Source organism: Vidua macroura, chromosome 3 (assembly GCF_024509145.1).
Source record: "Vidua macroura isolate BioBank_ID:100142 chromosome 3, ASM2450914v1, whole genome shotgun sequence".
Taxonomy (NCBI): domain Eukaryota; kingdom Metazoa; phylum Chordata; class Aves; order Passeriformes; family Viduidae; genus Vidua; species Vidua macroura.
The window spans coordinates 31896500-31920922 of NC_071573.1; the positions used below are offsets into that span (position 1 = coordinate 31896500).

Here is a 24423-nt window from a genome sequence, read left to right on the forward strand (position 1 = left end):
CTGAAAGAAAAACACGTGTATGTGTGTGAAAAAACACATTTCCTCAAAAACCTGCTCTCTCTGTCTGGCAGCCTTAATCAACCTTAACCACATCCTAGAAACTATATACTTATAATGGTATAATTCCAAGCAGGATTAAGGAGGATTTTTTTCTGAAGGATTTTCCTTCAGAAAAAAAAAAAAAAAAAAAACTCTGCTATGTTTTTCCAGAATATTATTTGACGTAAAATACAATAAATCATTCAACATGTAAGTATAACCTCGAATAATTCTCTTTTGCTGCCACCTGTGGCATCTTCTAAATCTGCAAGCAATCTGCAGAGTGATTCAACCCTTCAGGAGTTTTTCACTAAAAACCTTAAATAATGCTGTCAGTGCTTTCTGGATCACCACACACCTGTGCCCTTGCTCACCACTGTGCCCAATTGAGAACATTGTACAAGTCTCATGTGCCTGACTGCTGTCTGCAGGCTACAGCCCATGATTTTGGGAACAGCCTAGAAACTACAGTCATGAAAGCATCTGGGCTGCTGCACATGTAAAAGCACAAAGGTACGAATGTTTTATGAACAAAACTTCTAAAACCAGCTTTTAACAATTTTAATGTGATTTTTCTGTACAAAGTAATTTTTCTTGGGGAGACAGTTGTAAAAAGTAATATGAGGACAAACCATTTTAAGTGCCTTGGTGTTGTTGGGGTGTGCAGGCAGCATTTCAGCAAAAGACCTCTCCATCTGGGAATCAGCTATGGCAGAAGCACACGGGATGTGCCAGTGTAATGTGTAAAGGCATTAGCAAGTGGTGGAAAAGGTGATGACACCAATGTCTGCCTCTACCCTGTCTGAGCTGCTGTGGCTCTCCAGGTGCATTTAACTTACATCTTAAAAAGAAAGAGATGTTTTTGCAGCAGCAGGAAGCTGTACACCACCCGCATAGCTGGCAGCAAAGCACTGCAAGTGGAACAGCTGCGGCTAAGGGAAGAGGTATAACTTCTGTTTGCTTTATGTCTCACACCATGCACGATCCATTACTTGCCAAAGCAGTCAGCAGCTCGAGAGCATCTACCTCCACACCAAGAGCTGGAGAGAGCGAACTCCATAACCCTCCCAGCCCAGATGTTCTATCAGAAATAACCCAGCCGCTGCTCTGGTCCTCTCCGGGGTGCCAAACTCCCAACACCCAGTTGTTTTGCGTGTGGATGCAAAGCCCGCTCCCTTCTCCCTCCTGCTGTCTATCTTTCGGGCGGGGAGTCGAGGGTTGCCAGCCATCACCCACCCCCGTCAAGCACGCATAGGGCATCACTGACTCCTCTGGGCTGAGCAAGGCAGGGGTCGCCCCAGTCGGGCACCCCACCGGCAGCCTGGGGCGCGGGGCCCGGCGGGGTGCCCGGAGCTCACCTTCCCCGCGGGGCCGTGCCGCCCCCTCGAACCCCCGCCCCTGCCGAGCCCCCTCCCCGGCTATAAAGCGGGGCGGGCTGGCCGGGCCCCCTCCTCGCCGCTGCCATGGCCGCGCTGCGCTTCGGGGAGCCCCCGGCGGAGCCGCCCGCCTTCCCCGCGGGCAGGTGGGCGGGAGGCGGCGGGCCCGGCCCGGCCTCGCCCGCCCTCAGGGCGCTTCCCCCGGTGGAGCCGTCGGAGGGGGCGCCGGCGGCCTCGCAGCGTCGGAAGCGGACCAGCTTCACGGCGGCGCAGCTGGAGACGCTGGAGCTGGTTTTCCAGGACACCATGTACCCCGACATCTACCTGCGGGAGAAACTGGCCGACGCCACGCAGATCCCCGAGTCCCGCATCCAGGTGAGGGGCGCCGGCTGTGCCGCGCCCGCCGCGCCGGGGCCGCCCCGCCGCGCTCACCGCCGCCCTCTCTCCCCAGGTCTGGTTCCAGAACCGCCGCGCCAAGTCCCGCCGCCAGCGGGGCCCGCCCCGCCCCGGCCCCGCCGCGCCGCCGCCGGGCTGCCCGCGGCCGCCCCGCTTCGCCGCCCTGCGCGCCCCGGAGCGGCCCCGCTGCGCCCTCTCCGGGGTGGCCCGCACGGACGACGGCTCGGTACCCTACGCGTGGCCGCCGGCCGCCGGTTTCCTCCCTGGCCCCGGCTTCGAGGGCTTCCCGCCCGGCCAGCCCGGCGGGACAGAGCCCGGCCCGTTCGCGGGGAGCGCCGCCGGCCCCTTCCCGCCGGCCCGCGCCTTCTGCGGGCAGTACTCGCCCGTGTCGGACGCCGAGGACACCAGCGGCTACTCGGAGTCGGGCTCGGAGTGGGAGGAGAACGCGCTCGGCGCCTTCCGCGCCCTCTGAGCGCCGCCGCGGCGCGGGCGGTGGACGGGTTAAAGACGCGGCCCCGGCCGCGCTGCGAAGCCCTCCCGCCGGACCCCGTCCCGCGGTGCGCTGCCCGGGCGGGGAGCAGTCACACACCGCGCTACCTCACCACTGCTGCTCTGCCACTGTTGCACTTTATCCGGTAGTAACTGATTTTACCTATTTATTTAAGAAAGATACGGGTCGGCTCCATCAGCTGAGGGCATCTTTTTACACTGTATTTAAAGTTTTCTTGTATCATGTTTAGTATATCTATTTAACCTTCTTTAGCCAAAAAGCTAACCCAAATCCACTGTATTATAGGGGTGGGGACTGGTCTTAAAAAAGAGTGATGGTCTGTTGGGGTTTTTGACCAAGGAAAAAAAATAAAGCTTTACATTTTTCATCTGCTTTTGTGTGTACCTGGTGCAGGGGCAAGGTTTCTTACCTTGGCTGACAGTGGGGTAGAGAAGTGGTAGATATCCCAGCTGCAGGTTCTCCTCCCAGGTCCTGGAGAGCTACAGCTGCAGTTCAGATGTCAATAAGAGACCTAAAGGGCCCGAAGGACAAGTTACAGAAACTGCCTTAAACTTTCTCCGTCAGTATTTGTCTTAAATCTAAACTAAACAAACACCCCCATTCCTAAATGAAAATGGAAATGTCTGACCTAATTAATACAAACCCCCACATCTCAAGTGCTCAGACAAAAGCCTCCAGTCTGCCAGCTAAGCCAAGGTTAATGTTAAACTAAGAGAAATGGGAGTATTTTGTGGCCATTATAAGGGTGCTTTAGCTGTAGGCAGGGACTACACAGAAGCTGTTCACATGATGGCTCCTGGGCTGAATGGCTCTGCACTGAGAATGGCAAAATCATTAACAACAGAACTCTCTCCTCCAATTCAATTTATTGAGGAAGGATACATTATTCTGTATGTATTTTGAGCATAAGGCAAATTCTTCCTGCTTACAAAACAGCACTTCAGAGCCTAGCAGAGCAAGTTGCAAGTTATGGAAAAACACCCAAATGCCAGAAGCACAGGAAAAAATGACCCATGTACTGGTGGCAGAAATACCCTGTATGAAGAATCATGCCCCACAGAATAAGGTTATCAGTGCACAAAATCCCTCAGTGCCACTCTGTAACATACCTATGCTTGTGAGATCTGGGATAGCTGAATGCTGGTTGGACTGCAAGCTTGCATGGTGAACAGACATGGTAGGGTTGCTGATTAGTATTCTCCATCAAAAAAACCCCAGAGCTATACTTGAAAAACAACATAAACCAAAAACCAACCAATCTACCTCAGACACCATCTGTCCCAAGTGGACTTGGGTGCTATGCTGGGGATCAGGAAAACCCCAGAAGAGAAGCACTTGCAGGAAAAGACAGAAAATAAGACCATGGTTTCTTGGGGGCTCAGGGTAAATTCAAGTTTACTGATTATAATAAATCAAAGAAACTTGTTCTGCTCCTGCAGACTTCAGGTATGGTAGCTGCAGTGAGCTCTTGAGACTCCTGCTATGCTTGGGGTACACTCAGCAAACGCATTTGTATTTGTTACTGTCACCAAAATTCAACATTAGCTCTGACCAACACATCAGTACCCAAGGAGAAATGCAGCCTTTCAAAGAAAAGAAAAGATGTGCATGTTCACATTGTCTACATGAGTGGGACAAATGACATGTGAAAGTAAATGGCTAATCACAAATGACAGATCTTTCTATGATACACTACCCTGCAATAATTAAAAAAACCTACAGCAACAGAAAACATGCTGGAGAGCACATTTAAGTATCCACATGTAAAAACCATCATACCTAAGGAATCAGAGTTGAGATTGGAGTGTGGTGGTTATTGCAATGTATTCTGTGTCCAGTAGGATAAAGGGTTGTCATGAAAAGCAGCTTGCTAAATCCTCTGGTATCTACTAGTGTGTAGATAGTCTACAACTTGTCTCCCTCTCAGTTTGGGATGTTTGCCATCAACAGGGCCAAATGACCCTCCTGGTGTTTTGTACTGGGAAGTCCTGCTGCTCAAAACATTCAGTGCACATGCTGAGCTTGAGTCCCAACAGCAGGAGGGATCAGAGCAGAGGTGTGCAGAGGGAGCAGCAGGGATGTGAGTATAGGGGTACAAGGGGATGGTTCTTTCTTTCTGAGTTAGCTGTAGAGCAGATTACTGCCTGTCTGACTAAACTTATGTACCTTAAATTAGGCTTTGGTGCCTTTCTCTTTTGGCACATTTCTCTTTTTTACATGAAGAGGGTGGTGGGAGAGGACTCCTTTCTGTCTTCTTTATCAAACAGATGGTAACACCACAAAATAAGGAGTGATATAATTACAAAAGCAACTGCAAGGACCACGATGATGTTCTATTGCATTATGAGAGGTACATTTTCCTGGGTAACTCAGCTAAATTACTGTTTATCATTATTTTATAGTATCCCTTGTAAAAATTTTAAATACCTTTTAAAACAGCTACTCACCTCATCCTCATAATACTTCATTTTCAGCAATTAGCTTCTCTTAAAAAAATGACCTGAGACAATCTGCAAAAAATTTTGCATTTTTGTGAAATATATCAACTCTCATAGGTCAATTTATTCAGTTACAAATTTCATTGAGAATAAAAGATTTATGCATTTCTCTTAATTAACAGAACAAATTTAGCCAAATATAAACTCTGCACTAAAGTTTTGCAGTGGCACAATACCAACACAGAATACAGAAGCATCTTTAAACTATACAAAATTTTAAAATTGAAAATAATCCTGTTTACATATTCTTTATACATTAACATATAAAAGACCTTATTTAATGAGGCATCTAAAAGAATCAAAACCATCTCTACAGCTACCTCTGAAAATCCATATCTTGAAACAATTCATTACACAGAAGCTTTACAAGACTATTTAAACAAACCAATACACACTTTTTACAAGATTAACATTCCAAAAGGTATAGGCAGGCTATCACTTCTTATTTTTGCAGTTTACCTCACTGGTTATCTTTAATTATAAAAAACTTCATATTTATATATGGTGGGTATTGTTGAATAACCAGTGATCTAATTTAAAACTTGTGCAAAATGAACAAGAATTTGGAAAAACAGTAAGTTTAACCAGTCACTTATATAAAATACCACCTAAAGAACTTTTGTCCTCTGTGAAGGGAAAAGAGCCATAACCAATCTCTTTCTGGAAAGTTAACAGTTACATTTTTATATTCCTTCATTAGACTCCTTCTATAAGTTATGATAAATTAAGAGTTCCAACAAGACATTGACTGATCGACAGACCTGCCCAACATCCTCCAGTTTACAGCTTGTGTTTGCTGGCTGTATCCTGCTGCTGCTTCCTTAGGTCAGGGCTTCCCAAGGGCTAACCTGGCAGCTCTGAAGAGCTACACAGAGGCGTAGCTTTACACAACAAAGACCTGCCATGTGGCTACTAACTCCAGCCATTTCCTCTTCAGCACTTCTAACATACCAGGAGATCCAACAGCAAGAGGTGTGCAGAATTAATCTGAACTTTTAAAAACGAAGTTCAAATTATATGAAAGTATGCTTTCAAGTTTACTATAATCAATGCAATTACTAAGAGATTACCAGTTAGCAAAACTACTGCATGTGAATAACAAATGGAGAAATCTAATGTAACGCTGGCCAGAAATGCTGGTTTCCTTAAGAAGCAGATAGAATATATTTAAAAGGGTCCTTTCCGAGAAGTTTTCTCTTCCCTTATCTTCTGGCAGTTAGGGTATTTGGTGAAGCCGATAGAAAGGAAGAAGATTTTCCAGAACTACTTGCTGTACACTTGAAAGAAAGTTTTCAGTCTCTGTTGGTGTTATTGGCTGCAAAAGCATGTAAATTTCCCATCTGGCTCAGACCACTCTGAATATGTGCAACATGGATCTCAACGTTATTCTGAAAACAACTGTGGGAAGAAAAAAAGAAGGAAAGAAAGAAATGTTGAACCCCATAGGTAAGAGTTATGTCTGAATATCTCTACAGTGAAAAATCAAGATGTGAGCCTAGCCAGTATAAAAATTCAGGTGATTCAGAGAGCAATACATACAAATGCAACTTGACAGAGAAACATGGGAAAACACAACTTGCACAAAAAGCTGCCAGAAATGAAGAGTCACTGACTTAAACACTTAAAGTAAGGTTTTAACATGACCAGAGTTAGTGAAATTAAAATATTATGAAAAGATGCTAAAATGGCCAAAATAAGTACCATGAAATTGAAACATCATCACTTTCTTTGCTGGGTACATCAACCTTTACTTAAATCAATTCCAATATGCAATTTGCAGGGTTGACTATAAAGAAGTTTCACTAATGTTTGAGGTTTGGTTTTGTTTTTCCTAATGAAAATTGCTATAAAACATAATTTCTCAATAACTATATTGAAATCAAAAGGCCATCCTACTATCTTTGGGAAAAAAATTTAAAATTCATGTGTACAGCCTCCCATCATTATGTAGCAATACAGGTAGTAAGGATATAAAAACATACTTAGCATTTAGGTTTATTTTCTAAATGACATCATTTAGCAGCATAAAATGCTTGTCACAAATTGCTGGAGGCGGCAGGGTACTCCAGACCAGTATCACTACACTCTTGCAACCACATTCTTGCTATTTTTATGATGCCTCCTCAGGCAGCTACTTGTGACAACTGTTGAAAAATGGCCCATCTAGACTAGATTGGCCTTTGGTCTGGCACAATATGGCTGCTCTTCTGCTTCTTGGCTTAAAATCTTGCCAATGGAAGCTGATCAGAACCTCTAATTGTCTCATATGCCACCTTTTGATATTTACAGACAAGAGGCTGAGTATGCTAAAAGAATACTGAAATTCTACTGTTCTCTGAAATTCTATTGATTTAAAAAACTTTTATTCCTAGTGAGAGTTCAAAATCTGACAATGGTTTAAAATAAGTTTTTAGATGTCATAAATTACTAAAGAACAAGAAAGTCTAGTTTTTGTTCCATCAATTTAGCACTTTTAAATTTTTTTAACATGTTACTTCACTGAGAGGTTCAAACAGAAAACTGCTCATTTCACATTCCCTTTAAGAAGCCCCCCTTTTAGATGGGACCCTTCCTATAAGTAGAAGTTAGCAGATTAAACCCCTTAATTATAATCAATGTTCACCCCTAAAATACAATAAGAACTATCACAAAGCGTGTAATTAAGAATTAAATATTCAAAAAGTAATACCTGATATTTGAGGAGTCTATTGAATTCTTAATGTCATTTAATGAATCTGTTAGTGATTTAAATTCAAAGGAATTCAGATCACCTCCTTCTGCTAGACACTGTAGAAGAAGAAAACAAAAGTGTTCTCACAGTTCAGCACAAAAACTGGCAGAGCTTTAATACTATGTATTGTATGGGAGAAGCTATTTTGTGCAAATTGTTTACCTTAATTTGCAGTAATATTGCTGTAAGTCTAGAGATAAGATCAGTTAAATTTTCACTCTCCACACAGAGTTGTCCTGTTGACAAGGTATTTGCTTGTCTGACGACCTCCTGAGCTTCCTCTTCACATCTGCGCCTCAGATCCGTGGGCTGGTCAGCAGGCTGGAGGCCCTGGTCAGGAGCAAGCTGCAGAGATATGAAGGAGAGAAATTAAGAATGAAGATGTCCTTTGCATTTGGTGGATGTGTGAAATGAGATTATTTCAAAGACAGTTTGTGTGTGTATAGCACACAGGGTTTTTTCTTTATGTATGTCTACTTAAGAACAGGCCACTGGTATCATGAAAAGCATTGCTCAAAGGCAGCTCAAATTTCAGAGAAGGAATCCCACACAGCTACCAACAGTTTCATTTCAGTGTGACCCCCACCCACCCCCTATTCCCAGGAAATTAAGTTTTCTAATTAGGTTGAGCAAAACCACCAAGTACACAGAGAATTCAGCAAAATCTCACCTCATAGCAATACTGTTGAACTTTATGCAAAACTTTATTTAAGTCTTTGTTTAGTTGTTCTAGATCTAGAACAATAGTTGCATATCTCCTCTGAAACTCAATGCCGAATGGCATGGAATAGGATTTCTGTGGAAAACAAAAAGCATATCAAAGTTAATGCAATGCTGTACAGTTACAGATTTTGAACTCGCCAAAAGGAATTTTTATTTGAAAACAATACTGAGATATTTGAAATCCTGGTGTCAAATAGAATAACCTTAACATACAAAATATTAAAATGCAATATTACTCTTTATAACTCCAGAAACTGTGTAGGCAACAACCATGCTTTTATTCCCTTCTTGAAGTGCTACAATAATCGATGGTGGTAAATGCTACAGAAGATGACTGTGGTCTGACCTGCTTATTCCTCCAGTAGCTGGGCATGGCTTCTCCCTACTGGTTGAGCAAAAAACTATCCTGCCAGGAGGGGAACAGTACAGGACAATATGGCCTCAACCACCTCTGCTGCAGGATGGGAGGCACATTTGGCTAGTAAATTATTGGTCACTTGAGGATGACTCAGTGCTACACGCCTTCTGTTACAGCTAACAGCTCTGCCGAAAAACTAAGTTACTAGAGCTTATATTTGGTATCAGTATTTTGTAAGCATGATTTTCCACAAAAAGAATAAATACCAAAATACAGTATCTTTTTTCTTATACTCTTTTCAGAATACAGCTTGACACTGTTTGGGTGATATTTATGAAATTGAAACAAAACATACAATATATTATAAAATTTCCTCTCCAAATTGCCTCTTGCAAGAGAAGCTAGAGGTAGTTCCAGCCATAGGGCTGATTTTGCTTGTACCGCCTACAAGCAAAACTTTTAGCTATAGATTTCACACACAAGATAAAGAAAACTGCAAAGTCAAGAGCCTCCATCAGGACAATCGTGGTCAGAAGCTCAAAAGGTTTCAGTTATGAGTTCAGTTCATATTTCCCCATTAAACCTAATCACTGAGATGATCTCCAGGGATTTACAATCTGAATACCAACTTAACAGGGCTTTAAACTAACACCATAATTTCAGAATTCACTGGAAAGTGGCATAAATTTGGCATACTTTCTGCAGCTGTGTAACGTAAAAAATCAAATCTTTCAGACCTTCTCCAGTGACCAGTTCCCTTAGAGCAAACTGAACTGCTCCAGCTTAGCTGTGAAAACTGCAGACAATTATGAATTCCCTGTTGGAGAGGAAAGGCTAAGGGCATTCTATGCTAGTGATAACAAAAGAAATATTTCTCAGCAGCAGCAGCACTATTTCTGACCTGGGCACAACCCAAGACCTGGAAACACTGATGAACAGCTGAACTGACAAAAGATGGATGGCTTTCAGTGGAGGGAAGCAGATAACACCTCTGTCACCAAAGATCTAGATGCTTCTCTGAGACAACCAGCATGACCTTTACCTTGTTTTTATTGCAGGTCCTTTCAATTTATACTTGTTTATCCAAATGTTTACTGTTTTATGTCCACAGTAATTTGTTTATAGCCCGCAACCCAGAGTAGTACAGTGATGTCAAGAAAAATGAGACAAAAAACGTACAGTTGTATGCATTAATAGCTCCTCTGAAGGCATCCCCTGACTTGTGTAAATTTATTATTTTTGCCAGATAGGAATGGCCTACATTCAGTACCATTTCTGATTTTGGTCAGTTCCATTTATTTCTATATTGAGTCAGTCATTAAACAGAAGTCTTCATAAAAGGATTACTTTAAACCAAACAGCAGTGGAACTCTAACAATTATCAAATGACAAATATATGAATTATTACCAAAGTCTGACAATTAAGGTACACCTGAATGAACTCAAAGGATTCAATTTCCTTCATGTTCAGGAAGTGAACTGTGGTCAGAAAAAGATTCTTGTTCAAAGAAAATATATTTTAAAGGAGAAGCAACTCATACACAGTGGTACAAACACAGATGGGATTGCCAAGGTACAAAGAGGATTAGAAGATGGGCTAAGAATATGGCCCAATAGGAAGGTATCACATCTTCTATTTTTATTTATCAGGGGAGGTAATGGGGGGCTGCTTTATGATTGCTGGTTTTCAAACGAAATAGAGCAGGGAAGAATGTCAGAGTATCTCAAAGTCCTTAACTGGGTTACAATTGGGTTAAAATGTATCAAATTTAGTAGCTATTTCTAGATTTCCCTCCCAGTTGCTTTTTTGCCCTTTCAATTCCATTGAATAAGGAGACTGACGAAGAAAAGTAAGAATATAGGTAATTTATGACTTAATAGCTGAGCTAACATTCAGGTTCTTGCTAGATGAAGGATACTGTCATTCCTATGGATCTCCTTATCTACACAAAAGTACAAATACCTCAGAAAAAAATAATTTAAGAAGAGTTGGTAATTTTTCATTATCAGAGCTGCAGGTTGCAGTGACATGTTTTAATCTTGCTTCTCTTTGCATCTAGTTTAGTTAGTAACACACAAAATACAGGAAAAATAATGTAGTAACTGAAACAAGGATTTGAAGATCAACACCATGGCACAGTAGAAGAAAATTAGACACACAGAGATGGGGCAGCAGGAAGCAGAGTAACAGAATGCACACATGCACATGATCATTGAAGGCACAAAGAGAAATCTCTCCATAATAAATCACACCTTTCAACAAAAGACATCTTTTCAATTCAAATATCTTACAAAACCGTTTTGTTTCAATAAATAAACAAATTGTTTTCCCTTCTTCTCCACAAACTTCTAGCCTTCTGTACACTGCAGGGACAACAGCCTGGATGGATGCTGGCAGAAGGCTGAGACTGAGAGCTTTCTCAAGTTAATTTATAGCCATGGGTGGTAGAAGAGCCACTCTTATAATTTTAATTTACTGACTGCTGATTAGATAAAGTTAACAAGAAAAACTATTCTGCTGCTGCTGCTAATTATGCTGTAGCTGCTGTGGTACTGTAGCTTTAAATGCCAGTCAAGGGCACTCAGAGCTTTACAGAAAAATCTCTGAAATGAGTAATTGCTTTAACCAGAAAGCTGAGATAATAAGTATCTACCATCTGCAGAACAGTTTTAGCATGAATGTCTTACCATATAAACTTGTACTCCAAATTCTCAAGGTACATAGTATTTCCTTACTTTATGTGTTAACTGACGTGCTATTCTGATGTTAACATTCATCAGTTTCCAAAGCACAGTGCTTTCAAAGGAGAATCATATATGAATTGACCTCTCTGACTTGTCTTTAAAAATAATAAAGACATTTCATGTCATAGAAAGCAATAAAATACAGATTTTATTTAGACTATACTCCTAATTAAATTTATTTGCATTAGCTGTTAAAGCATATCCTGTTTTAATAACCAAAAAGAAAACATTCTCACCAGCTTTTCTGCTTCCGTGTTCATCTCTCTCAATTGTTTGATGTGTTCCTTCTTGATCATAAGGATTTTAGATAACCTCGTCTAAAACAAAGGAACTATTTTTAGAAAGAATAGGTCCTTAAGCAGTTTTGAAACACCATAAAAATTCAAGACAGAAAAACCATACCCGTTTCTTTCATAATTTTAAATGTATTTTTCAGTTGTTTATCAAGTTAATAAGCAAAAATAAAAATTAATTAAAATTAAATGATGGAATTTCCAGAGATTTTTAAAGCAATTCCAAGTGCCCTCAATTGATGAGTGCTAAAATCCATCAGCTGAAATTCCCCAGAGGAAGACTAACATTATTTATGGCCAGCTAGAGGCTGAAGAACCTTTTTTTTTTTTAATAGGCTGAAGGAGAGTGAAGGTTGTTATGGTCATGATACTACAATTAGTATCACTCACCTTACTACACCTTTTTTCCCCCACAACAGTTCTCAGCTGTGCCCTCCACCGAGCACCAGCCCTTTGTGCAAATTCCCGCAGTTAACCCTGGCATAGAGATTGGATCTATTTTATAGAGAACAACTCTGGGCTTTCCATTTCCCTTTTTTGTAATGGGAATACCCTGTGTCTCCTGCCCTGGGGACCTAGCAGGCTGAAGTGGAAATCACTGGGAGCACCTTCAACACACTCATCTCTCCCAAAACTATTCATACTCTAGGGCCCTGAGAGAAATCCTAGCTTCACTACAACCAGCAACACTTTTATTACTCGAATAAACAGAGCAAAAATTTCAGGTTTTATAAATTCCAGAGGGGTTAACTACATCCTAGCAGTGAAACACGTGACTGGAAGAAATAGGAACTCCTAGTTCAACACACATCTGATTTATATATAATCCCTTTTGTGATTTTCAAGTCCAGTCTTAATGCAGCCAAGTTGCTTGCCCCTACAAATTGTAATTGTAATTAGAAAGTTGTTCCAGGATCTCTTTCAGCTAATGAGGAATAGTCTGGGAATTTCCATGCTAAATGTATTCTTTTTCACTTCATAGCAATTTGTTCAGAATTGCCAAACAGCCAAAGCTGGTTTTCAGCTAAATATAGTGTTCCCTCCTTGTATTTATCCCTGCTTATTCAGAGATAATAAAAGCATCTCTTCTCCACTGTTCTTCCACCAGACTAAGCACAACCTAAGCCTTTTCAGACTCCACTCCCTTAAAGGGCTCTTAATCTCTTGAACTTTTGTGGCCCTTTTTATATCTTTTTCCATTCACTGCCATCTTTCCTGTGTGTGAGCACAGGAAGCCTGTAACAGTATTCTGAATGACACACCAGGAAACTAAACCTGTAAAATGGCATCAGTGTTTCTCTCTTTCTACTCCAAATATTTTGCCAGATGCCATCTTATGAATGGATGGTGAGCCATGGCCAGAGGCACAGAGGCAACACTGCATGGGTTATCAGCCTCCCAAGTCCAGCTGCTCCTTTCTGCCCTTGTGCTGTCCCCAGTGACAGCACTTGCATTTTTGCTCTTGGTATTTTGCATGAAGAACTCAATCACAGAAGAGATACTGACAAAAAAAAAAAAATCAGAAGGGGCAAGAAAGAAAAGGTTTAAAATTGTTACTTGTGAGCTGGATTGCCTCTCTGATCTAGTTTCTAACACACCACACAAGTGTTTGTGTTGCCAATAAAACACCTGTGAGGAAGAAAAGCACTTTACACCATCTGCCACTGTTGCCAAAAAGTTCCTTGTCAAGCTCTGCTGTCATCACCATCCAGCAACTGCCTAACACGTTCTTCTCCTTCATGAAGTTGATGAGTCCCCAAATTAATGCAGAATATATAATATGTTCCCCGAATTTGAAAGGCATTTGATTCGTAACTTCTACTTTGATATGCAGACATATGTGAAGATGCACAACACCAGTTCTCCATTGGATGAGCTTGGATTTTCTATTATATTCATCCTACTCTAAGATATATTCCAGTGACCAGGATAATCTGATTCTGAGGATTTTCACTGAATCTATCATGTGCATCAACTTTCTCTCAGGGGTACATTTTATTACATAGACCTCAATTTTCATCTGCCAGTGAATGCTATAATTCAGTCTAGCCCTCTTTGTGTTGAGAATTTCTTGCCTAACAACTCTATTTTCACCATAACTCATCCTGTTTACTGTTGCAATTTATAGTTCTCAATAAACTGGAAACATGTTTTTAGTACAATGCTTTTCCACATCAAAAGAAATGAAGGGACAACCCAACCAGAATGTTTAGACTTTCACTTCTGATTTCATCTGTTAGTCATAAAATATGAGCATTTCAAAATGCAGCGTGTGATCACTTGATATGCAATATTTTCAAAATTTTCATAAGGAGAAATCAGCCAAAAATCGAGTACCCATTTTCAGATTTTTCTGATTTTTTTTTTTTTTTTTATTTTCCTCCTGCATTTAAGTTGGGAAGATCCCTCCTTTCCCCACAGGCAGAGACCAGGTCACTGCGGTGCCTGTGCTGCATCACCACACTCCCTCTACCGGGCATGCAGCGACCCTGCCAACATCTGCTTTGTCCTACAGTGCTGCCTTCCAACTGAATTCTTTACCCCAAAACAAAAGCAGGGAGGAAGGAAAATTAAAAAAGCTGTAGTTGAATACTTGGAAAAATGTCCTCCAAATTTAAATACTGGCTAGAATGTACAAATGCAATCTATTGATTTTGAACTACCATATAGCATATGAAATATTTAATGACACACATAATTAATTAAGCATGAAAGACTTTAAAAAAAATTAAAACACATTTATTGCTGACTTTATTCTTAATTTCATGCTAATTTTTGAGCCAGTCTTCTAATGCATCAGTCCACAGTCTCAGATGTCAAAATGTAACGTGTAGTAATAAATATAAAGATTTAGAAAAAAGAACACAGTGTAGAACAATAATTAAAATAGTTGCTATAAGTCCCAATGTTTGCTTACAACTTCAAGTTATAGGAAAAGAGAATATCCCTAACATTTGTCATTGTATGCATGTGATTTTGGATTCACTTCCTCTTCTTCCAAATTAATTTCAGATAAGGGAAATAAGGGGCTGGCTTGAAACCTTAATCAAAGTGTGTTCTGTATTTTCTGTTTTGTTCAAAATTCTTCCCATAAAATTGTTTCTTTGTGGTCTGGTTTTTGAGAAAGTTTTCTTGGAATCAAACTGTTTTTGACAATTTACTTCCTGAATCAATATTAAATGAGAAAAAGGAATTTGACTTTTTTTAAGAACCCATGTATCAGAAAGGCTAAAAAAACATTGTGAGCAGCAGCCCTTAACATAAAAATACATCTGGACTGGTGAATACAACACAATCAATAATCAGCATTCACCAGTCTCATGTATTGCACAACACCAAATTTAAGTACCTCCTCAAACTTCTAATTAAAAAAGTGATTCTTAAAAATTATGCTTCAAGTCCTTCAATAAATGTTTAAGCCCTGTGATTCTTTGTCGTTGCTCAAATAGACAAATATCAAAAATCTGTGGATTGATTTTGTTCAGAGTATTTTGAAAATCTTCAAGCAAAAATACATATTAATGTAGTATCTTTGTAAAATGCCAGCATTTGCAATACAAGCAAGAGGCCTATACTTGTAAAACTCAGATTTCCTTATACTGAGTAGTAATACACAACCACATGTGACTGACAAATCACACATTTTCATATTTAAAATGCAGAAACAATATCATAAACAGATCAATTTGATGTACTAAGTAGATGTAAAGCTCAATACACTTCAGTTACAAGTCTCACTGATCACACTCCGTGACACAAACGGGACAGCTGCAGATACAGTTAAGCTGCATAAAACTGTATCTTTTGTGTATTTCAATTTTACCATAATTAATCTTATAGTAACTACACCTATTTTAAATTTTCTTAGCTAAGCTAGATGCCATGCCATCTTTTTCAAAATTAGCTTCATACAAGTTTCATCTAAAAAATCTGAATAGATGATACTGTCAAACAAAATTCATTATGTTGTATGGCCCAAATGTTAGTGTGTCATGTGAGCTACTGACACAAATTTATTCTTTTGACCAATTACACAGACTTTAAAATCTGAGAGGCATTTTATTTCTTAGTTCTTAATATTTTAAACATGAATCATTCCAATCTTCTTTGGCATGTTCAAAACTGCTTTCCTTGTTAAAGACTTCAATCACTGATCTTAAGCTAAGCCAACATGAGCAATTACACTCCTCCATCATCCTGGAAAATGCTTCAATGTGTTTTAATATTCAGTGAACCTCAGCTTCCTAACATTACTTGTCCGTGCTTTTCTGAACTGGTACACAAAACCACTGAGGAATTATTTCACAAAGGTGAAAACAAAAAAGTATTTTCTGTTTAGTGTTATCTATAAAATGAATGTTTGCTTGCATGGAAATGAGTGCTGCTTTACTTCTCCAAGAGGGTAGAACATTATATAACAAAATATATATGATAATGCATATAGGCAAATGTTCTTTGCACGATGCAAGTATATTTCAAATACATAAAGAAGTCTTAAAGTCTGCATGTAAAAATAACACTTTTTTTTTGAAGATAAAATGGTAGAGCTGGGAAAATAAGACACTTTTGAGGACCTCTGTGGTCTAAAAAGCAGCATATTTCAAAGGTTATAAACAAGTGAGAAAATGAAGAAGGGGGGATAAAAAAAATATGAACATCTCTTCGGAAGTTAATTTGGCTATTACCGTATCTGTCATAAATTAACAGAAGATCATTGAGCTGCAGAAGAATTGGCAGAATAAACAATAAACAACAAAATTAGGACCTGCAGTTAATACTTACCACTTGAATGAGGAATTCTACTGGAAAGCCTCCTAGTGTCTCACTATCTGTGCCTGAAATTTTGTTTTTCCATGAAGATTGTCCTAATAAAGGATCATTGTCCTATAAAGGATAAAACATCTAAATGAATAGCTTCTTTTTAGAGGGTTTTGGTAAGATTTTGATCATGCTAAATAACATCAGAAAATCAATCTCAAAAACTTTTTAAGGTAACAGCTTCAACAGGTATCAAAAATACTTCAGTGATTCACATCATTCAAACAAAGTAACTCACTGTGATTGGAGACTGGAGTGAAGGAGTGTATGGCAATCGGGGAGGAGTCATGAAGAAGCGCGAGGGCCGCTGTTTCTGTCCGAAGGCAGCGATTGGCATGGTTTCATGAGGCTCATTACTCTGCCAGACAGGGAAAGGGAAGGCAAGGATATACTTCAGTGTTTCATTAATTTTTACCCTTTTGGAACACATAATTTGTTTCTGGGATCTGGACTAGCTGTGCCTATCCACACTCCAGCCCAACAGCAGGAAAAGATTAACATTTTGGTTTTGGTCTAGGAGTTTTCAAAGTGTTCTGGCATCATATCCAATAAAACCGGCATGGACATTTCCAAAAATGCTATTGGCAGACAAATCACAACAGGAATTCAGCAGAGACTCCAAACTCAGATCATGACAGAAACTACAAGAATTACATAAATCCAGCACCACACAGGATACAAAAGAAAGTGAGATGCTCCAGAAATCTTGTAGTCCAAGCTGGACTGTCTGGCAGGAACAAAGCCTAGGAGCTGGGAGATAATCTCCAATTTTTTTGACCAAAACTACATCTTCCCAGGTAGCTTCCTTAGCACAAGAAATTTCAAAATCTAGTTCAGTCAATTCATAATACTTGTTTGCAACTCCCAAAGGCCTTTCCTGACTTTGGCTAGTCACAAAGGGTAAGGGTTTTCTTGAACATTTTCTGCAAATCCTCGCAGGATCCCATTGCAGAATTCTCTGGGATCTTACACTACTCATTGTATTTCTTCATACTGAACTCAGGCTATTGTAACAGCCTACAACAGTTGGTCTAGTAAATTATTCCACCCTGAGCCATTATGCTTTAATCATAGAGGGTTATCCTGTTCCGTGAAACCATAAACTGTAAAATTTTATTATCCTGGAATTTCCCATGCATCTGTTATGCTTGTTTCTACTTTATGACAATACCACCTGGGTGTAACATTTTTTCTTATTTTTCATTAAAGCATGTCATTATGGATTTTTAAAATTGCATTTTCTTATTACAGCTACTTTTAGAATGTGTCATTAATACTTACAAGAACTTCATAATCTGGGACTGTGTGTGTTCCAAGACCTGCCCTGTCAAAAGTCACTCTGTAGGTAGCATTAAGAGTGTCTACAGCATCTATTTGTCCAGTGAACAGACCATCATGGACACCTCGCAAACGGGCTGAAAAAAACAACAGGAGAACCAAGAAACCAAACATTACAATGCTATGATATAAATAACAAAAACAGATTTATTACATCTTTTGCAAATAATTCTTTATCTGTATACTTAAAGGCCATATATTAAATGAAAAGAAGAAAATAGCAAACCCAGAAACAAGTATGTAGTAGAAACAGCACCAAATTTTTTACAGAAGTTAAGGTCTAGGAGGTCTAGGAGAGTGAGGAGAGACAGTGTAGTGCACATTTGCTCTTCAACAAGAGCTAAGGGCAGTAGTGTCCAACACAAAAAATGCAATGAACAGTAGCGGATTGAACAGGAGATGCTAAAGTGAAAAGCACCTGGACCAAAATCAGACAGGAGGGAGGAATTCAAATTTTCATAAAACTAGGCAAAACCTGTGGAATGTTTTCAATAATATTCCTTCCTCTGTTATGTGTAAGGTTTTTTAGTAAGGCAATGTCATGCTTGGCATACAAGTCCAACTACACTGCAATATCAATTGTATATCTGTTTCAAAACAGGTAGCTTTCTATTTATGGAAAAATGAAGTTCAAGTCGTATACTAGGTCAGATTTTAAACTAAGACAACACTCAGTATTTTGAAATTAAGCATCTCTCCAAAATGTGTTAGACATACTAGACATGTAAAAAACCCTACAATTTGAACAGCAGAAATACTAAGTTTGCACCTCAAAACCTTATCACTGTTTTAAAAATACCACTTAATCTTCACAAGCACCTTCTCAATGAACCAACAAAAAATGCAATTTTTGATGTTTTACATTTATTATAATTATGTGCAGTAAGTGGATTATGACTTATTAAAATCTTTGCAAAATACATTTGGCTGCTTATTTTGTTTGTTTTTAAGAAATTACCTGTAACTTTTGTTCCTATTACAAGTGGTAATGGAATTTCTTCTGGAAGATCTTTGAACTGTGAAAGATCTGCAACTTTCCGCTGCTGCAAAAGTCTGATTTTCTGCCGCTTCTGTTTTAACGCTGACCTCTCTTCCTCAAAGAATGCAGAGGAACACCTGCAATATCATTAGATAAAATATATATTACACTTAAATAAATCACTCAAAACATTTATGTGTGAAGGCACATCAAATAAATAGGCACAGTTCAAAAAATCAGTGCTAGAAAATGAAAAAGCTTGGGATATTGTGTTCAAGAAAAAAATTCTCATTTAATGCATTTAGACAAGCTTACTCCTCAGAATCCTCACCTTTAAAATAAGAGTCTGTTTTAAAATAATACTCAGGAATACTAGCTGTTGCATTAGTATATCTAAAGAGTACAACTTCTTAGGATTTTTTCTGCTTATAAGGATCCTCTAGGGTCACAACAAAGCTAAAGCTGGCCCCAGTCTGCTCTGGATGCCAGTTCAATGCACGTGAGGAAGGCGTCCTGTGAGCACCTGGCTGCCAGCACTTACTGATACACAGGAGATCCCTTTCATGTGTGCTTATTAACTCAATTAAGCTAACTGAGTATGAAAGGGCACCAGACTCAGCACATAAAAGGGCACTTCTCTGTCTCATCTCCCTGCACCTGTGCAGAGCACAGCTCAGCCCCAAAATCTCTGTTACGCAGATGAACTGTTCTGAGACTGAGCATAGTAAAAGTTTATTTGATCTTGGGCTACTGCGTAAAATCAGATCATCTGTAGTAGTCCTCTTCCCCATTTTGGGGGGTAGGGTCATTCTTAAAATGCAATCTAAAAGATGGAAGGCTCACTCCCAAAGTGCTTATTTTTTTATTAATCTTCATTTCTAACCTACTGCATAGGCAAGATTCATGAGGGAGATAAGCACAAAGACATTAAGGACTCAATCATATCTTTCATTCCTTACTAAAAAAAGTTTCTTCATTCTTGTGGCAATGAAAGAAGTAATTTTAAAGAAGTGCACTAATGTTATTTTAAGTCTGCCTGATTGCAGAAAGTTATCTATCAAATAATTTGCCACCTTTGTTAATTGCTTTACTGCAGTCAAATGCAGATTAAACATTTTCTGTGGAACTCATACAGTTATATATTGATTACTGATCAATAAGTTTTATTTTATAAATTTATTTTAGAAGACATTGTCAACTCTGCTGATGGTTCCCTCTACTACACTACAAATTATTTTCTGATATAAATCCCTTCAAGATGTTCCTCAGTCATCTCCAACTTAGTACTACTAAGAAGTCAGCTCCTTTTTCCAAGTCTGCTTCTACTACTCTCCTATTACATACTGAAACAAAGGTTTCCTAGGTTTTCTTCTGTGTACCCCTCACTGGGAGAGTTCCACAAAGCCCTTTCACTTTTCTCCACCTTTTCCTCCACTTTTCTCTTCCTGGCATTGTATGCAAGAAGACTGTAAGCACTAAGCTGCCAGGATGCTGAGACCATTTTATTTTACGCTGTTTCACACTCTATATGAACACATCAGTTGCCTTTTATCATATACATATTTTCTAAGTTATTGGGGCATAGGCCACCTGTTTTCTCCCAGAGTTAACATAATGAGATCTTAGTCCTAAGCAAGACATGGGAGAAAAACACAAGCAAGAATGAACTGAAGCTGTGAGGTACTTTTGTCAGGTAATGCAGAAATGCACTGCACTGAAGGCTCCCATATGAGGCTTTCCAACCACTATCAGCACAAAAATCACCACTTTGTATAGTCTAGTTTTTGTATAGCCTAGAAATTCTGTTGTAGATTGAGGCTGTAGGTGTGTGTCCCACTCACCAGTTTACCACTGAAGAGCAGAATGTGTTTACCTGGAATTATGTACTGTTCCAGTGGTCCTCTTAGGAAATTAAAATATCTGGAAAGGGATGTGGCAGACATAGAGAGGGATAGAGGTTGGGAAACTTATGAAGAGCTTGCTGGGATATTCTTATTTATTAATGCTATTGACTTCATATTTACTACTGGGGAGGAACAGGTGTGAAATAATGCTTGCAGCGGGCTGTGATTATCAAGTTGCAAAATGCAGGTCAGAGCTTTTGAAGTCCATTGAAGAGAAGAATGGCTAACCACACCGAGACAACAAAATAGGCAAAAAAAAAAAAAAAAAAGGAAAAAAGTAATATATACTTTGTATTAGTCCTTCTAATCATGTCCAGGGTCTTGGACTAGGAACAGCAAATATCACCTGATGTTTTTTGACTCATGGTCTTAGAAACACAAATTCAAATGCTGATATACTAATCACTGACCTTGGAAGATCCCTACAACAGCAATTACTGTTTTACTGATAGTTCAGATGGTCTTAAAAAGTCTTTGTCCCAAATGCTGTAACTATTTATGTCGAAAGTATTTGCAATATATTCCGGGCTTCTGTTAAAGAAAACCTCCACCCCAGCATTCCCCAAATGCATTTAATAAAGGTTATCCCATCTTCATGCCATCCTATGGAAAAATGAAGATTAAAACTACAGTACAGATCAAAACTGCAAACTCATTAGTTATCTGTAGAGACTTCTTAAGAGGTTGAACATTCTTCTCAGTTTTAAACTTGTTTGTGAGAATTTGAACTAACAGAGGAATCACCACCGTCATGTAGTGGCAGGACAAGCAGATCTAAGCTTAATTCATATCCACTGCTATTTCACAAGCCAAATTAAGTTTACACAGAGTACACAAAACTATTACCTCTTCCTTTTCCTGGAGCATATCTTTCCCCACAGTCTACAGGAATCTTACAAGCTTTGCAGGCTCTCATGAAGAATACTGCTGTGCCAATCAAACACACTGTTGATGTGTGATAGGACATTTAAGGTAGCAGCAGACATAAGAAAATACTACAATATATTTAAACAACAACAAAAAAAAGATGACAACCATGTGCATAACTATCACAGAGACACTATTATCCTCTGCCATCAACACTGTGGGTGCAAAATATCTTATTTATTTTTAGTCCCTCATGGGGAGATATCAGTATTGACATGGTATATAGCTTACCTCCATATGATGAGGACAGACAGAAGAAATTTCTGACAGAATGGTAAAATAAAAAAATCTTTGCTCTAGAGATAGATGAAAATTGTCTTGAAAAAGCACTTAAATATTTTAGAATAATTCAAAGTCTTTTAAAACTAAGGCCAAAGACCACTCATGACATCTTGAAAGACACTACCAGTAATTTAAAAAACAGTATTAGTAAAGAAATAAAAAGCAAACAGGAATGCTCACTTTATGTAGCTATAAAGCAGTAACTCAAAGTTTGCATTAACAAAAAATCAGACTCTTTATGCAGTCAAATACTTCTACTTCAGAATTTACATAAAGCAATTTCCTGCCTATTTAGACCTTTGGTTCTTTTGGCACAAGTCTCTCTTTTTAAAAAAATAACTCCATGATAGCTGAACAAAAATCCCTCAAATCTAACCCAAAACTACTCTCCCTATGGCTTAAAAAAATCAAAGCAAAAAACCAATCCAAAGAATCCCTGAAAAACAAAAGGAGTTTGCAGCCCACCAGGCTGGATGGGGTTTTGCAATCTGATGTAGACAAGGTTCCTGCCCAGGGCATCCCCTGCAACCAGACAATCTTTAAGTTCCCTTCCAACCCATCATTCTAAGACTCTGAAGTTTGGTCCACCAGAGGCAAGCTGATCTTTTAGAGAGGTAACCTCTTTTGGCAAAAGTCAAAAGAGAAATTAATGACCTAACCTCCAAAGACACTATTTCTCTCCCAGTAGGAAGCATGACAACAAAGGAAAAGCTATCTAAGTTAAGCTCAAATTACATGAACATCTTTCCAAGAGGAGCTATTTTCAAGGTGGCTCTGCTGCCTTCCCTTGACTGACAATTTTTACTTATGTTTGCAGCTACATAAGATGAAATAGTCTCTATCATGCAAAATATAACTTGACTCAGTGATCTATGAAGAAATGGATTCAGTGCTTTGGTGTTTGCATTTATGGAAATAAAAGGCTGATTTATTTATGAAACACTACTTATACAATGACAGGGTGGTCAAGTTTGGAAGGACCTCTGAAGGCTGTCTCCTCCAACCTCTCCAGCAGAATCACCTCCAGGAGGCTTCCCAGGACCATGTCCAGAGGGCCTTTGAGTACATCTTAGGATGGAGATTCTACCACCTCATTTGTGCCTGTTCCCTCTTTTCCGTTTCCAGATAATGCTGGAAAAAAACCTGGCCCTATCTTCTCTATACCTTCCCTTCAAATATTTATGATCAAAAATGAGATCCTCCCTTAGCCTTCTCTAAGTTAAATTGTGTAGGTTTTGTGAAAAGGTTGAGCTTAATCAGAGGGTTTAAGAATTAAAAATTCTAAAATAAAAAAAAGCCTATGTCCTTCATTAAATTCTAGCTTCTTCTCCACAATGGACAATGCTTTATGGATGACTTTATCTTTTCTCTGTCTTGATAGCCAATATATGAAAAGTTAAGGATCTACAAAATGGTTTAAAAACAATAATAAAATAAATGAGGTGAAAATGTACACTTGTTTTCCCCAAGAAGAGCTGGTTATAGACAGAAGAAAAAATCTGAGTGAAAAATTGGCCAGTTCTCCCAGGCCAGGAAGCACTGCAGTATAAAAGATACAATAACAACTTCAACACATCAGTTAAAGCTTGGACACTCAGTTATCTGGAGTGGGAAGAGAACATTTCAAATATAGGCTCATGAAAACTACATGGACATATGCATTTAAGCAATAGGGTGTGTGAGGGAGAGAGGTGCTCAGAGAAGACCTCAATACAATGAGTTTTATTGCTCTTAAGATATTGTTTTGTTTACTATTTGAATGCAACATTTTTTAAAGGAATAATTTCAGTAACATCAAAATTACATGTAAGTAATAGCTGAAAGAAAAGAAAGAAAAAAATACCTCCGTGGTTTTCCCATTAATCGCCTGATTTTCCCCCATTCTACTCTTGTCAATTTTCTGGTTTTCAAAGTTGGAAAGGATTCTTTCAGGCATATACAGAAATCATTATCTCCTTCAAATAGTGGCCTGTTGAAACATAATTATAGTCCTGTGTTAACCACACTAAGTAAACTTTTGTCACAAGATTCCAAAAAACATCCATCATCAGAAACTCATTTAAAAAATTAATATAAATTAGTCACATGAACAAGACACTTTTATTCAAAAAACAACTTTAATTCAGCCAAAAACAAAATCAGAAAGTTTCCAGGACTATTGTTCTTTGACTCTTACTACCACTGACATTTAAAAATGCTCCTTTCCCTAGTTTCTACAGAGAAATACACATAATTCATCCTGCTCTATAATGGATAAAAAGACACCAAATGAAACTTCAGCAGAGTCAGCTCAGTGTCATGAGGATACTGCAACACACTGAAGGAAACCAGTGAGTGAAATATTGAGATTAAAGGAAAGGACAGCATGGTACTGAGAAACAGACAGAACCTTTTTTCATCAATTCATTCAATTGTAACTCAGAATCTCAACAGAACTTTCCAAAATACAGGAAATTGAATCAACTCATCATTCTCTACAGCTGTACAGGTGAGACTTCTATTGTA

General features: G+C 39.0%; 2 protein-coding genes across 4 annotated transcripts in view; one reads left to right on the forward strand and one right to left on the reverse strand.

Moving 5' to 3' along the window:
* The first annotated feature begins 1502 nt into the window (after positions 1–1502).
* MIXL1 (Mix paired-like homeobox) lies at positions 1503–2339 on the forward strand. The gene is made up of 2 exons (XM_053974432.1): positions 1503–1790; positions 1867–2339. Exons 1-2 carry the CDS (start codon positions 1503–1505, stop codon positions 2281–2283), a joined length of 705 nt encoding a protein of 234 aa, XP_053830407.1. The 3' UTR covers positions 2284–2339.
* A 2525-nt stretch (positions 2340–4864) lies between these two features.
* The window catches only part of LIN9 (lin-9 DREAM MuvB core complex component), a 38437-nt gene continuing 18878 nt past the window's right edge, over positions 4865–24423 (reverse strand). For all 3 annotated transcript variants that reach the window (XM_053974429.1, XM_053974431.1, XM_053974430.1), the window contains 10 exons: positions 23762–23887; positions 18785–18942; positions 17770–17903; positions 16727–16846; positions 16453–16554; positions 11614–11694; positions 8222–8347; positions 7714–7896; positions 7510–7607; positions 4865–6218 (listed from right to left, as the gene is read on the reverse strand). In XM_053974429.1, coding sequence (XP_053830404.1) covers positions 6113–6218; positions 7510–7607; positions 7714–7896; positions 8222–8347; positions 11614–11694; positions 16453–16554; positions 16727–16846; positions 17770–17903; positions 18785–18942; positions 23762–23887 — 1234 coding nt within the window. In that variant the 3' untranslated portion in view covers positions 4865–6112. The remainder of the gene's footprint in view (positions 6219–7509; positions 7608–7713; positions 7897–8221; positions 8348–11613; positions 11695–16452; positions 16555–16726; positions 16847–17769; positions 17904–18784; positions 18943–23761; positions 23888–24423) is intronic.

Bases quoted from the DNA above. Each gene is read 5' to 3' on its own strand.
- MIXL1 (XM_053974432.1), top strand. From the start codon at position 1,503: ATGGCCGCGCTGCGCTTCGGGGAGCCCCCGGCGGAGCCGCCCGCCTTC. The intron at 1,791-1,866 runs GTGAGGGGCGCC...CTCTCTCCCCAG, and splicing joins TCCCCGAGTCCCGCATCCAG to GTCTGGTTCCAGAACCGCCG.